Source organism: Sorex fumeus, unplaced genomic scaffold (assembly GCF_029834395.1).
Source record: "Sorex fumeus unplaced genomic scaffold, SorFum_2.1 ptg000002l, whole genome shotgun sequence".
In the NCBI taxonomy this organism is placed as follows: Eukaryota; Metazoa; Chordata; class Mammalia; order Eulipotyphla; family Soricidae; genus Sorex; species Sorex fumeus.
The window spans coordinates 19474171-19490165 of NW_026606059.1; the positions used below are offsets into that span (position 1 = coordinate 19474171).

General features: G+C 45.3%; 1 protein-coding gene across 1 annotated transcript in view; it reads left to right on the top strand.

The window, feature by feature from the left end:
- ZNF704 (zinc finger protein 704) overlaps nucleotides 1-15995 on the top strand; it is a 232864-nt gene that overhangs the window by 180625 nt on the left and 36244 nt on the right. Inside the window, exons 3-4 of the mRNA XM_056110931.1 lie at nucleotides 8303-8406; nucleotides 14914-15146. Of these exons, the coding sequence (XP_055966906.1) occupies nucleotides 8303-8406; nucleotides 14914-15146 (337 nt within the window). The remainder of the gene's footprint in view (nucleotides 1-8302; nucleotides 8407-14913; nucleotides 15147-15995) is intronic.

A 15995-nucleotide genomic window follows, 5' to 3' on the forward strand; every position in this document is an offset into this window, starting at 1 on the left:
CAGGCAGGTCAGAGGTCAGCACAGACACTCAGCTTCAGTGGAGACGCCAGGAAGTGTGATGCCAAGGGGAAAGACGGACCTCAGTGGAGAGAGTGAGACACAGTGTGGGGTCCAGTGGACAGAGCAACAAGGACTGGGAGAGAAATGGGCTGTTGGGGGAGGGGCAGCCTGGAAGAGCAAAGCAGAAAGTGGAGAAGGGCGAATAGGACCAAATGGTTTCTCCGAAGGCACAGTGTAATGAGCTTCTGAGCAATGCCCTGCTTCCATGCCCCTCCACATGCAGTCACCGGGCTAGTGCCAGACAGGAAGTTGCCACTCCTGCTGGGTACAGAAAAGGAGCAGACACTGCGCTGAGGTTTGCCTAGCATCATGAACTTGGACTCCACAGAAGTACAGCACTCTACCAGACAGATTCGCAATTTCTCCGAAACCATCCTTCCCCACAACTGGCGACCAAAGTGCTGAGTTCCAGAGGGCAGGCGCTGCAGGATGTGCTGGTTCTATTTTTCCTGCCTTTATCGGGCAAGGCCTGTCAACATTTCACTGGAATAGGCACCTTCCGTCATCTTTCCCCAAGTCCAGAGGCAACAGGCAGGCTTCAACTTGGAGGACTTATTGTTTACCATTTTTGCCTCAAGATTCCTTTAGAGAGGCTGGACCAATAGCACAGTGGGTAGGGTGTTTGCCTTGCATAAGGCCAACCTGGGTTCGATTCCCAGCGTTCCATATGGTTCGCTGAGCACCGCCAGGAGTGATTTCTGAATGCATGAGCCAGGAGTAACCCCTGTGCAAAGCCGGATGTGACCCAAAAAAAAAAAAAAGAAAAGGAAAAGAACAGATTCATTTAGAAAGAGAAGGGAGGGCTGGAGCGATAGCACAGCGGGTAGGGCACTTGCCTTGCATGCGGCCAACCCAGCCGACCCAAGTTCAATTCCTCTGCCCCTCTCAGAGAGCCCAGCAAGCTACTGAAAGCACGGCAAAACCTGGCAAGCTCCCCGTGACGTATTCGATATGCCAAACACAGTAACAACAAGTCTCACAATGGAAACGTAACTGGGCCCGCATTGAGCAAATCGATGAACAATGGGAGAACAGTGACAGTGACAGAAAGAGAAGGAAGTTTGGGGACTGAATTACATCTTGTGATTACCTGATCCAGCTGCCTGAGATCTTCATCAAAAATTTCCCAGATTTCCAAGACTGGGAACTGGAACGGACCTTTCCAGTAGATGTTCTTCGAGGACTTGATTCTTTGTTTTAGGATCACCCCAAGTTTGTCAAGTGACTGGACTTGGTCTAGACCGCCGATTCCAGCAGTTGCTCAGAAACTGGATTAGTGCTAATCTAAAGGATGTATTATTTATTTTTATTTTCATCTGTTTTCATTTTAACAGTGGGTAAATGTCTTTTATGACTCTCTGGGGTGTCAGATATTTCTCTTGACTGGTAGATTAGCCAGGGTGGTCCGTGTTCGTCAGTACCTCCAGCAGATGGCATTCAGGCTCCAGATAGTTCAAAAGAGGGAAAAAGGCTTCCCGTGGCATAAACAAGCTCTGCCCTATAAGCACAGCCAGAAGCTGAGCACTCAGGGCCAGACCAGTCAGCCCACCTGCACTCTTTCCTGATTGCCTCTTTCTGGCACAGATGACGTCATTCTGCAACCTGCTGCCACAGTGACCAGGCAGTCACTCTCTCAGATAGAGGACCCGTTGTCCAGCCCAGGAAACTCATTTTCCACATAGCAGCTAGAGTGAGCACTTTGCAAAGCAAGCCTGAGCGCAGCATCCCGGCTGGGCCTGACCTCTCAGTCCCACTCACGCAGCACCTCCCAGGGCCTTGAAGATGAGGTTTTAAACCCGTTTCAGAATTCCCAAAGGCCCTCTCCACTCCAGGTTGCTGCACCCCGTGTACAGTCTTCTCTTTCACCCAGTGGCCCTTTCACTCTTGCCTGGCCCAGAGTTTTTCCCTCCCCTCCACCAGGCAGCACCCTGATCATTTCCTGTCTCCCGTGGCCAGAAGTTATCCCCTTAACAAGAGGAATCTAGAGAATCCTCATCAAACTCATGCTCTCGGGGGCCTGGAGTGATAGCACAGTGGGTAGGGCATTTGCCTTACACGCGGCCAACCCGGGTTCAATTCCCAGCCTCCCATATGGTTCCCTGAGCACCCCCAGTAGTAATTCCTGAGTGCATGAGCCAGGAGTAACCCCTGTGCATCGCCAGTTGTGACTCAAAAAGCAAAACAAACAAACAAAAAAAAGTCCGTGCTCTTTCCTGGTATTTGTCTTATCTGTAAGTTTATGTTTACTGGTATGTTTGATGGCCTGGTTCTCCAACAGACTAGAGCCTGAGGGGGGAACTATTCCCATATTTCCTTTGCGACTTTTTCCACTACCCAGAAGCTTTGTGTGTGGGGGGGGGGGGGCATAGTACTTTAGGTCTTCTAGTCGACTAAAGGGGCTGGAGCGATAGCACAGTGGTAAGGCATTTGCCTTGCATGCAGCTGACCTGGCAGGCCTGGGTTCGATTCCTCCACCCCTCTTGAAGAGCCTGGCAAGCTACCGAGAGTATCTAGCCCACACGGCAAAGCCCGGCAAGCTACCCATGACGTATTCAATATGCCAAACACAGTAACAACAAGTCTCAAAATGGAGACATTACTGGGCCCACTCGAGCAAATCGATGAACAACGGGAGGATAGTGTTTGTTTGTTTTGTTTAGTCAACTAAGGGAGGGTTGAAGGCAAAAACCCTGCAGCATAAAATTCAAACGATACGCTAAGCTTGTTCGTGGCTGTCCTCAGCAGCTGTGGTGTCGTAACTGCATCTTGGCCAAAGCACCAACGTCAGCTGCAATGAGGGGCCCAGCAGTTGTTCCTTGGCGTGCCAGTTGCCACCTCTGAACAGAGTGGCTCCTATGAAGTTATAACGAGTTTATTCTGTGCGAAAAACAGAACCCAAAAGAAAATCAACAACTGCTGCTGCCGATGCCAAGTGCAAAGAGAAAGTGAAGTATTCCAGTACTTCCGCCTTGCAGGGGGGCGTCATCTTTGTGCCTGTGAAATTTGAAGGTTAATAGGAGTTAGCATCCTGGAAACTCTGCCTGTGGGGACATTCTGTGTCGGGGATGATATGAGTTTCATAAGAAATCCTCTTAAATGGTCTATCTGCATCTTCCTTCTGCAGGTGAAGAAACAGACTCCCAGATCAGGTTCAGTTATTTACCCAAAGTCACAGAGAGGTTGATGGCAGAATAGCTTCACAGCCATGGGTATGACTCGCTCCAGAGCCCGAATTCTTAAATCTCCTTAACCACTTCTTCCAGAATTCTGAACACTTTCTTGGCAGTTCACAGGGGAGTTCTATAGTCACTGGCTAAAAGATAGTTTTCTCTTAGTCTAATATTTGGGGTTCGAATTAATTCTTTGAGGGGTCAGTCCCCATGTGGACTATGATGTTACTAATAATGAGTCTGTCTCTATGGTTGCTTGAGCACTCTGAAGCAGTGCTCATATCCTTGCCACAACTGTGATTCTTCTGTCTTGAAATTATATTCACCCACCGAAATCAAGTCAACCAGAGGACGGGAGGGGAGGGGGCTTGACTTAGAGAGCAACGATAAATATTTCTATTTAAAAAACAATTCTAAACAATCCTAAACAATTGGTTCTTTAATAACTCAACTGAGTCTTGGAGAAAAGATTCATTGAAAAAGGTCTCAACTTTGTACATGTGATTGATTGGTAAGGTTTTCAACAGAAAATGTAAATTCAGTTGCAAATTAGGAAAGAATATTTACTGTCATTTCTAATGGGTTTTTTTTTGTTTGGGGGGGGGGGGGGGTTTGCCAAAAAATTTAAATCTACCAGAAGGTCTTTTAGTGGTTTTCTCAATGTGTAACAGATCCTACTTGGTATATCATCTCTTCATGTTTAATTATAAGGATTTGAATTTGTAGCACCAATTAATCAGTAATTAGATAGTACTGTACCAAAAGAAATTAAACAAAGATAAAAATAAAAACACAACTCTGCACAAGGCCATATTATCTGGTAACGTTTCATGTAGCGTAGTCAAATATTCCCTGAGAAACGAGCTAACTAGGTCATTAGCAAGACACTCTTCTGACATTTTTGTTCTTGTTACCGACCCCCACTGCTAATGGGAAACATAAAGGTAATCCAAACACAGAAATACTTCGCTTATGCTGTTTATTCCTCTCTAAACTCTTCGTCTGCTTCATGACACTCAATAGTCATTTTGAACGGCAGCAGGAATGTCGGCAATGCAAAATAGATGCAGATTTTACAGTCCTTTCTCTATTGGCATTTATATTTTTTAAAAACACATAAATCGGCATTGAGTTGATTATCAGAGACCGCTAAAACAAAAGACTTACCTTAGACATGAAAAAAAAAAAGAAAGGGTCAAAGCAGATAGAGGAAGAAAAAGCAAAAATCCATGAAAAACAAAACACGTGAGGAAAGTGGTGCGAGAGCTAGCAAGCACCACAGGGGCCTGGGCAGGGGGCCCCTCTCCCTGCAGAGACCACGCCCTTCCCCTGTGCCAGGACCTCTGCCCTCCTCTTCCTCAGTTCTTTCCTGGCAGGGGGTAGGGTGGGGCACAGTGGAAGGGCATTTGGGGTCACACCTGCCTGTGCTCTGGGCTTACTCCTGGCTCTATGCTCAGAGATCACTCCAGGCATGACTCGGGGGACCATATATTTTTTTAAATTTTTATTAGTGAAACACCATGAGGTACAGTTGTAGACTAACAAATTTTTGTGCTTGAGTTTCAGTTATACAATGATCAAATATCCATCCCTCCACCAGTGCCCATTTCCCACCACCACGGATCCCAGTATCCCTCCCAACCCCCCATCCCTCCATCCCACCCTGCCTCTGTGGCAGGGCATTCCCTTTTGTTTTCTCTCTCCTTTTGGGTGTTGTGGTCTGCAAAAGAGGCATTGAGTGGCAATCGTGTTTGGTCCCATCCTGGGAGTATTCGGGGGACCATATTTGACGCCAGAGACTGTCTCTGGGTCAGCCACTTGCAAGGCAAGTGCGCTACCCACTGAACTATCTCCCAGGCTCTTCTCCGGGCTCTTAGCACTTTTGTTAAGAGCAAAAAGGAGGGATGGACAGTTGGAGAGAGGAGTGCGAAACTTCTCTAATTTGGGCTTGGCAGGGATGACAGAACAGCTGGCTCAGGTGTGCCCCCCACCTGTGTAGAGAGATGCTGACAGCCAGACTCGCGGACACATGACAGATTTAGCCTCGGGGTCTACTTAGCCATCTCCATAGGAAGTCTTTCTTTCCCCCAATTATTCCTTCCCCGGGTGGCCATGGCTGCATTGATCAGGGCCAAGGCAATCCTCAGAACTCCCTGTACGTTCTGCCCACAGTGATGCTACGAGTGCCTGCATTTCTATAAAAGAAAATGGGCAGCACCTTGTCTCCTGTGCGCACACACAGCATAGAGGGTGGACCCTGTCAGGTCCTTAAGTGGTCTGCCAGCTGATTCCCCCGCTTCGTGTGGAAAATTGTCTCAAAACTCTCTGAAGAGTTCACTTGTGTACTCTTGCTTTCCTAGAGTATTTTTCATTGCTAGGCTTGGAAACAAGTCGTTTGTCTTTTGAGCGAACGTTTTGTGGAGAAAACTCATAAGGTGCATTGGGAAGAAGTACGAAAGATTTCCAAGATTATTCCCATCTTTGGAGTGTCCTTGACTTTTTTTTTTCTTTTTGCATCACACCCAGCAATGTACAGGGGTTACTCCTGGCTCTGCACTCAGGAATTACTCCTGGCGGTGCTCAGAAGACCATATGGAATGCAAGGGATCGAACCCGGCTCTGCCACGTGCAAGGCAAACACCCTACCCACCTACCTGCTGTGCTATTGCTCCAGCCTCTGGAGTGTCTTTGAAAGAATAAATGTTGCATGATTAGCTTCATACTGAATATTAAGGAGTCCAATTGTAATAATCGTTGTAATTTAGGGTAAAATTAATTGAGAACCCCCACCCTATCCCAAGGAAATATTTGATATTTCTTCTCCCACTATGGTATGAAGTGAATCACTTGAAGTTTCTATCTCTAAGGGTCCATTGCTTTTATTTTTTTCCAGAAGAATATATTTATTTAACAAGATTTCATTTGGTTTCTTATTTTCAAAACAGTGACTGTCTAGATATAAGCAACCACAGAGACAGATTCATTATTAGTAACATCATAGTCCACATGGGGACTGAGAATATATAATTTATTAAAAACAAAATACACGCAAGATTAGACAGAAACTTGTATTAAAGATTTTCCCAGTTAGGGCCAGGAGTGACAGGTTGGAGAGTAAAGGTGATGGTCTACCTTTAACTTGTTTATTTTTTTTAATTTTTATTAGTGAAACACCATGAGGTACAGTTGTAGGCTTACAATTTTTTGTGCTTGGGTTTCAATTATACAATGATCAAATACCCATCCCTCCACCAGTGCCCATTTCCCACCACCACGGATCCCAGTGTCTCTCCCTCCCCCCATCCCTTTATCCCACCCTGCCTCTGTGACAGGGCATTCCCTTTTGATCTCTCTCTCCTTTCGGGTATTGTGGTTTGCAAAAGAGGCATTGAGTGGCAATCATGTTCGGTCTATAGTCTACTTTCAACATGCTTCTCCCATCCTTGGAGGATCCTCCCAACACCCTTTATTTGGTGCTCCCTTCTCTATCTGAGCTGCCTTTTCCCTTAGCATGTGTGGCTGGCCTCCAAGCCATGGAGCAAATCTCCTGGTACTTATCTCGGCTATTCTTGGGTGTTAGTCTCCTATTTTGTTACTTTATATTCCTCAGATGAATGCAGTCTTTCTATGTAACTTGATTTATTATAGTCAATAAATACAGTCATTTTAAAGTTTTACTTTAGTTTTGCCTTTCTTGACACATATATGTTCCTGTAGTTAAGATTTCTAATTTAGTCAGCATATTTGGGCAGAGAGAGTCCATTGCTTTTAAAAATAGCTCAGCACACCTGTGGGTGAAAGCCCCATTGCTCAGTGACGATTCATTTGTCAATATGGCTTATTAATTCTTGATAGTGCTGCTTCCACTGTCCCCTAATTTGAAAATGTTCATCTCTCAGATGGCAATCCAATGTATCTGGTGTTGGTATATGTCATAGCATTTTTGCCTCTCCATATTAATTTCCCTTATTGAAAAAAAAAGCTTTAGTGATCATTAGCTTCTGGGCCTTCAGTCAGTTAACTGGCCAAAATTAATGAAGCAGAGTGACCCCTGGTCTCAGTGATGTCCAGTCATTCTTTATTGGAACAATACAGCAATGCTGCAACCTCGCCTTCCTCTAATGGAGGCCAACAGAGCAGAGTCTTTGAACTAAAACATCCCTAATGCGTTTCTCCTCCACTCTCTGCCACCTGAGGAAATGACTCGAGTTGATGTTCAGGCCACATCCCTCTAACAAATGGGCTTTGCCACTGAGCCGCATTCATTTCATATGTATATATATATATATATATATATATGAAATATATTTTTTAATTCCGTGCCACACCTACTGGTACTCAGGGCTACTCCCAGATCTGTACTCAGGCTTCATTCGTGGCAGTGTTCAGGGGTTCATGTGGTACCAGGGATTGAACCTGAACCTTCCGCATGTGAAGCACACACTCCAGCTCACTGAGCTATCTTTCCAGACCCAGTGCCATTCGTTCTCAAATGTGAATGAAGTTGTGCCATTGGGATTGCTTGAGGCCTTCCAGCAACTTCTCATTTGACTCAGGTCAAGACTGTCCCATGGCCATGGCAGTGCATGAGCAGCTCTGCACTGCTCTCCCCTTCTCACCACAGGGTCATTCTCCAGATACCCTGCAGTTACTCCTGCAACCTGCCTGTACACAGCTGTTTCTCCTCTTCACAACTAAAGACCTCCTCATGCCCTGCAGAGCACTTGTCACTCTCAGAAATCATCCTGGTCTTTTCAGTGTGCTGTGTTTCTCCCCCACCAGCCTAGTCTGCTGTTCACTGTACATTATCTGTGCCTAGGGCAGAGCTAATTACTTTGCCCACGATAAACACTTGTTAGCCCAGTGTTCAATCAGTGAATTCTTCTCCTCCCAATGCATGTGACTTTGAATCACTTAACCTCTGCTGCCTCATTGCTGCAGTTCTATTAACAAAACTTTGGTTTTTGTGTAGCTAGGTCAAAGGAATAAATGCATCTCATAATAGCTGCTACCGAATGTGCCCCATCGTAGCTCAGAGAGCACTGTTAACAGTCTCCCTCCCTGTTTTACAGGAAATCTTCTGAGGAACTGGACATGGATAAGGTGACCGCAGCAATGGTACTGACCAGTCTGTCCACCAGTCCTTTAGTTCGAAGCCCTCCAGTACGCCCGAATGGTAAGCCTGGCGTGTTGGGGGGGGGGGGTGGCCCAGGGCAGAGCACTCTCTTCAGGGCATCACATTCCCATCAAATAAAATAGCAGTTAACCCTTCCCCAGGCTGGGGCAATAGCACAAAAGGTAGGGCATTTGCCTTGCATGCAGCCAACCCGGCCGAGCCGGGTTCGATTCCTCCATCCCTCTCAGAGAGCCCGGCAAGCTACCGAGAATATCTCACCTGCACAGCAAAGCCTGGCAAGCCACCTGTGATATATTCGATGTGCCAAACACAGTAACAACAAGTCTCACAATGGAGACATTACTGGGCCCGCTCGAGTAAATCAATGAATAACTGGAGGACAGTGCTACAGTGCTAACCCTTCCCCATGAGCAGTCAGCAAATGGAAATGTGGAATAGATGAAGGCCCCCATCTATCAGCATCCACGATGTTCTGATCTCACGAATACATACATACACTCAGCTCAACACACGTTGAGCTCTGCTATCTTCATCATAACATAGCATTGACTTATACAATTCAATATGATAAACCGGGAGAACAACAAGAGATGACTTTGAAGAAACCACCGGGAGTTTTGTCATGAGAGGACATTGATGTCTAGCTCAGGACTCAGACATTAATCTCAGATTACAGGAGGGTTTCCAAGGTGATGAGGCACTCAAAAATCATAATTGGATTTGCAGGCACAAATGAAGTAGAAGCAAAACAAAAGCATTTGGGTGCCCTGATCCTTGGTGGTCTAAGTAGAACTTAACTGAGAAACTTGAAAAAGTAGAATCAGGAGGTAGAATCTGGGTGGTGGCTCGATCTGATATAGAAGAGAAAGAATGTGGGGGCCGGGGGGAGCCTGAAACAATACTACAGCGGGCAGGGTGTTTGCCTTGCGCTTGGCCAACCTGGTTTCAATCCCTAGCATCTCTTATGGTCCCCTCGGCACTGCCAAGAGTAATTCCTGATTGCAGAGCTAGGACTAGCCCCTGAGCATCACCACGTGTGAACCAAAAAGCCAAAGGTAAAAAGAAAAGAAGAAGTAGGATTAACTTCCAGGCAGTTGACACATTCCAGCAAGAAGATCCATTTCATTAAGACTGGTAACAAGTGCAGAATAGATATTGTTGAATGTTTGAGGTAAGAGATAAGTTTGGTGAAGAAAGTGATAGGTTCAATTTGAAGCTCGTTTAATGAACAGTAATATCTATCCTATGTCTAGTAGATGAGAACTTTTTATTTGTTTTTGTTGTTTTGGGGTCATATCCAACAGTGCTCAGGGCTCATCCTGTCTCTGCACAGAGGACCCTAGTGGAGTGCTGGGGATTGAATCTGAGTGCAAGGCAAACTTTCTACACTCTGTACTATCACTCTGGCCCCTAAATAGGATCATATAAGGGGCAGTATCTGTTGGAAATTTGGAGTGATTCCCGGGAGAGAAATTTGGGCTGAGAGGAGAATTGGAAAGTACTGTTTTAAACTATGAGACAATGCAAGCTCCTTCTAAGAGAGAAATGTAGAAGTGGAGAGTGAATAGAATATGACTAAGGTGGGGTGGGGGGTGATGCTTCTCATATGTGCGGGAAAGAGTTATGAAAAGGACTCAATTCCAGTCACAGAGCTCACTGGTGGTTTTGGTGAGATCGTTCCCAGTGGGTTGACACCCGTGGTAGGAAGTCAGGTCCACTTCTCTGAAACAAAGTGAAAGGACACCACTAAGTTTCAAGTTGGTTGAAACTTAGCAGACTGGTAAAAATCTTCTCTCAAAAGTCAACCTAGGGGCCAGAGCAGTAGTACAGCGGGGAGGGCGTTTGCCTTGCATGCATCCGACCTGGGTTCAATCCCCAACATCCTATATGGTCCCCCTGAGCACCGCCAGGAGTAACTCCTGAGTGCAGAGTCAGGAGGAACTCCTGAGCATCGCCAGGTGTGATCCAAAAAAGAAAAAAAAAAATAGTCAACCTAATCTGTTTTGAGATTAAGCTGTGGGTAACAGAATTTGATTGTAGGCATAAGGTGTTACAGCTAAAGTGCTGAAATCTAAAATGCACTCAAAGCCAAGTGTAAGTAAGAAAAATCCTCAAGATGCTGATATCTGTCAGTTCCATGAATGAGCAGTGCCTTCCACCACGATTGCCCACAACCAAACTGATGCCAAGACTTTATTTCGAGCAGATATGATGCTCCACACTTGAGCCTGACCATTCCTATCGATTTGAAGGACTCTCGGTAAATAGATATCCTCATTCTCAGTTTGGAAATACAGTTAAAACCCAACTGAAACCTCTCCCAAAAGCTATTTTCGGTTAAAAGAATTGCAGAAATTTGTGAAATTTACTGAGCAAAGTATGCTTCAATATAATCATTATTTTACATTAAGATTCTTTTTCATTACTGAGAATATTTTTAATGTTCTTTGGACTAAAGGGATAGAATCAAACCTTTTGCTCTTTTGAGGCAAACTTTCGTTAACGTAGTCATCACGATTTTAAAAATCACCTAAGAATGCCCATTGTCCTGTATTTCAGACAGTGCATGACAAAAAGCAAAATTTTAAATGATTTTTGATAATGAATGCACTTTGTTCTGAGATATAAGGATTCTATCCTTAGTTTTTTGTGTGTTAAGGAGATTCAGGGAGGTTGTTATGATGGCTCACCGTTGCTGATAAGGATCTTTTTGTCAGGATGTGGGACTCCAACAGCGCCTGTCTGCATTTTTGGCAAATCCTTATTTAAGACAAGGAGATTATATTCTGTAAGAATATTATGAATTGGTTTGGAACTTTTTCTGAAAATTTTTACCTCTGTCACATTGTCCTTCTGATTAGTGATCAACAAGAAATGTCATTCAGAAATAAGAAAATTAACTTTTGGCCTTGGCACAAAGTAATGCACCCACACTATAATAATAGCTGGCTCTCGAAATAAATTCAGTTCCTCGGATTTAACATGATTACACACCTAGCACCGTGAATTTATTTTATTTTACAAGTGCATGCTGCAGGATATTTATAAGACTCCTGGGTCTGCCAAGTGAGTTTGTCACACCAGGTAACATTACCTAAGGCCTTTTCGTAGGCACCTCTTGAAGTTCTGCTCTATTTAATGAAGCTTTCTTATTTCTAATAGGCTACTTGGGGCTGGTGAGTACATCAGTCTCTTTGTAGACTGCAGGGAGTGAAATGCTAATTTGGTTTTGTTGATGCTAGCAAGGCGTGAGCTTGCATAAGTGACCATTTGATTCTGTTAGAGCCTCACTCTAATGAGATGGGTAAGTTAGTTCTGCTCTTTCAACTCAGAACTTCACTTCTCACTGAACTTTTCACTTGACACAGTTGAAAATGCTAGAAGTCTATAATTAGCTGAAGGTAGTCAAGAAAATTTTCCGTAATGCTGTTCTAATGTTTGTCTTCACTTCATTACTAATTATATGAATGATAGCAACATGTTTTTAATGAGGTATTTGGGGATTTTTTCCTCTCGTAGTTAAAATACGGTTTTAACATATTCAATATGCACATAAATATGGAGAAGAAATGATCCCCCCTCCAAAAAATAGAAATTGTGAAAATGCTAATTATGATGGGGCATCTTGAATAGTAAAGCAGATCTTGGGAGAGTTAAAAGAACCCCTTGAAGACATTCTCACCGGGCGCACTCTACATTAGCAAACGCTTCATCGTGTTTTTGCCCATAGATGGAAAGGTAAAATGCAGCACTACCTTATCACTAATTATTTCCAATGAACTCTTCTCTGATCTCATCTTTGTGGGAAACAAAAAAAGAGGTTCACAATAACTGGCCCGAAACTGAAGGCCAACTGGTAGACCAGACCAGGGTTTGTGCCCGGGGGCCCTGGAGTGTGGACTGATCAGGTAGCTGGTCACTAAACTTGCCCATACTTAAGGGTTCTTATCTATCAAGGGGGCATGGCAGTCCTTCGGAGAGGCAGTTGTTTTGCGGGTTCATAAGTTTGTCTGAGTGAGTTTTATGAGGATATAAAACACTCACCAAATGTTAAGCACTATTATTTGCTAAAATAATAAAATACTATTATTTGCAGTATGGAAAATGGCTTTAGGAACCTATCCAGAAATTATTATTTATTTTAAAGGCTTTTAAATCCTAGCCTAAAGTTGTCTATAAATGTGTGCCAAAAACCACAGTCCTGTGAGAAATGACTTTTTAAAAGTTAAAATGTGGACTGGAGAAATAGTTCGGAAGGTAAATAAGGTTCTAGCCTTGCGGTGGCTGATCCCAGTACCACATATGGTTTCTCCAAGCCCTGTCAGGAGTGATTCCCGAGCCCAGAGCCAGGAGTAAGCCCCAAAACAAACCAAACCTTTTTTATTTTTTTAAAAAGAAAAGTTGCAGGGCTGGAACTATTGCACAGTGGGTAGAGCATTTGCCTTGCATGTGGCCAACCCAGGTTCGGTTGCCAGCATCCCATATGGTCCCCCAAGCACCGGTGGAAGTAATTCCTGAGTGCATGAGCCAGGAGTAACCCCTGAGCATTGCTGGGTGTGACCCCAGAAGCAAGGAGAAGTAAGGAAGGGAGGGAGGGAGGGGTGAAGGTGGGCAGGAGGGAGGGAAGGAGAGAGGGGGAAAGAAAAGTTGAAATAAGGAAAGAGGGAGTCCAAGGTGAAAATGCTCGTGGGGGTAGGGTGGCCTATGACCAGCTTGGAAGAATGCTGGCAATTATTTCCCTCTTAGAAATAGTGCCGTCCCAGGAGAACTGCTTCATGGTTGGCAGCCTACCTCATGAGCTGAGGAAGAAGGGATAGAGAAGGGACCACTAAGTCAATGCTGATTGGAGGGCTGGCTCGGGATGGGAGATGTGCACTGAAAGTGGAGTAAGGACCAAACAGGATGGCCTCTCAGTATCTGTATTGCAAACCATAATGCCCCAAAGTAGAGAGAGAGTAAGAAGGAAGAAGGAAGGTGCCTGCCACAGAGGCAGAGAGTAGGGTAGGGTGGTGGTGGCGGGAGGGATACTGGGGACGTTGATGGTGGAGAACGTGCACTGGTGGAGGGATGGGTTTTCGATCATTGTATGATGGAAACTCAATCCCGAAAACTTTGTAACTATCTCATGGTGATTCAATAAAAAGAAAAGAAAAGAAAAGAAATACTGCCATTGGTGGAGAGCACCCCTTAATCAGAGCATCATTTCTAATCCCCAAGATCTTCCTAAGGAGCTTGAGTTGCAGAATGGGGGGCGGGGACCCCAAAACTGTTTGAAGGACCTGTCATCCTTTGGTTAAAATGCTCATATGTTGATAAACTATAATGCGACTCCTTTTTTATTATTTTTATTAGTGAGACACCATAAGGTACAGTTGTAGACTTACAAATTTTTGTGCTTGGGTTTCAGTTATACAATGATCCAGTACCCATCCCTCCACCAGTGCCCATTCTCCATCATTTACATTTTTTAAAAATTTTTGTTAGTGAAACACCATGAGGTACAGTTGTAGATTTACAAATTTTTGTGCTTGGGTTTCAATTGTACAATGATCGAATACCCATCCCTCCACCAGTGCCCATTCTCCATCATTTACATTTTTTTTTAATTTTTGTTAGTGAAACACCATGAGGTACAGTTGTAGATTTACAGATTTTTGTGCTTGGGTTTCAATTGTACGATGATCAAACACCCATCCCTCCACCAGTGCCCATTTCCCACCACCACGGATCCCAGTATCCCTCTCACTCCCCACATCCCCCCCATCCCACCCTGCATCTGTGGCAGAGCATTCCCTTTTGTTCTCTCTCTCTTATTGGGTGTTATGGTTTGCAAGGCTGGAGCGATAGCACAGCGGGTAGGGCGTTCGCCTTACAAGCGGCCAACATGGCCGACCCGAGTTCGATTCCTCCGCCCCTCTCGGAGAGCCCGGAAAGCTACCGAGAGTATTCGATATGCCAGACACAGTAACAACAAAGTCTCCAATGGAGACGTTACTAGGCCCGCTCGAGCAAATCGACGATCAACGGGAGGGTCTTTACCTTTACCTTTACCTTTATGGTTTGCAAAAGAGGTAATGGGTGGCAATCAGGTTTGGTCTATGGTCTACTTTCAGCATGCTTCTCCCATCCTGGGAGGATCTTCCCAACACCCTTTATAGACGGACCGGTCTTCAGTCGAGGGTATACGAGTAGCTGCGCTCCCCTGCTAGAACCTCCAAACAAGCTCTTTTTTTTTTTGAGGTATAAATAGTTTTAAAAATTGCACAGGTGGGCCAGAGAGACAGCACAATAGAGAGGGTGTTTATCCTGCACACGGCCCGCTGGGGGATCCCACACGGTCCTCCGAGCACCACCAGGAGTGATTCCTGAGTGCAGAGCCAGGAGTCACCCCTGAGCATCACCGAGTGTGACCCAAAAAAGAAAAAAAAATTGCACAGGCAGCTGGGGCACGTTAGTGGCCGGGCCACGGGTGCAAGTGGGGGGTTGGGTTGGGGTCGGGGGCTCCCCGCTACCCCTCGCTGACACCGTGTTTGTGTGACTGCACAGAGGGCCTGAGCGGGTCGTGGAAGGAGGGCGGCGGCGTCCCGTCTAGCACCAGCAGCAGCGGCTACTGGAGCTGGAGCGCGCCCAGTGACCAGTCCAACCCGTCCACGCCGTCGCCACCGCTGTCGGCCGACAGCTTCAAGCCGTTCCGCAGCCCCGCACCGCCCGACGACGGCATCGACGACGCCGACGCCAGCAACCTGCTCTTCGATGAGCCCATCCCCAGGAAGAGAAAGGTGGGTGCGCCTCTTCTTTCAGCCTGGGTGGGGACCAGTGCCTCCCGCCTCCTGCCCAGGGGAGAGTGAGGGCAGGGGACCAGAAAGTGTTGAGATCTTGTTTTCATCAAACCAGGTTGCAATAGACATGAAGATTGACATGAGTATGTCAGATGTTTTTATAAATATGTCATGGGCATAAATATATGCCAATTTTCTCTTTTTATAATTATTTCTATAAAGTAGTTCACAATATTTGATCACATTTAATATTCAAACACCGATCCCACCACCATGACACCTTCCCACCACCGTATTTCGGGTGTTTCCATCCTGAACCCCAATCCCTGCCCCAAAGCAGGCCCTCCCGTTGATCATCGATTTGCTCGAGCGGGCCCAGTAACGTCTCCATTGGAGACTTTGTTGTTACTGTGTCTGGCATATCGAATACTCTCGGTAGCTTGCCGGGCTCTCCGAGAGGGGCGGAGGAATCGAACTCGGGTCGGCCATGTTGGCCGCTTGTAAGGCGAACGCCCTACCCGCTGTGCTATTGCTCCAGCCCCAAAGCAGAATGGAAATAATATATTTTGTATTGTTTGTTATGAAAAACCGCTGAAGATACTACAAAAAATGTTTCCTTACAGGAAAGAGTGTGAAGATTTTTGTATTCCACCCATTAAGCCCTTCCATAAGAGATCACTAACATGTTGTTAGAAGTTGAGCCTTGTGTGCATATATATATATATATATATATATATATATATATATGTGTGTGTGTGTGTGTGTGTGCATATATATATATATATTTGTAAAAAAAATATTTCCCTCTAAGATTAGTTGCCTCCTACTTAGAACCCCATCAAATGTGGT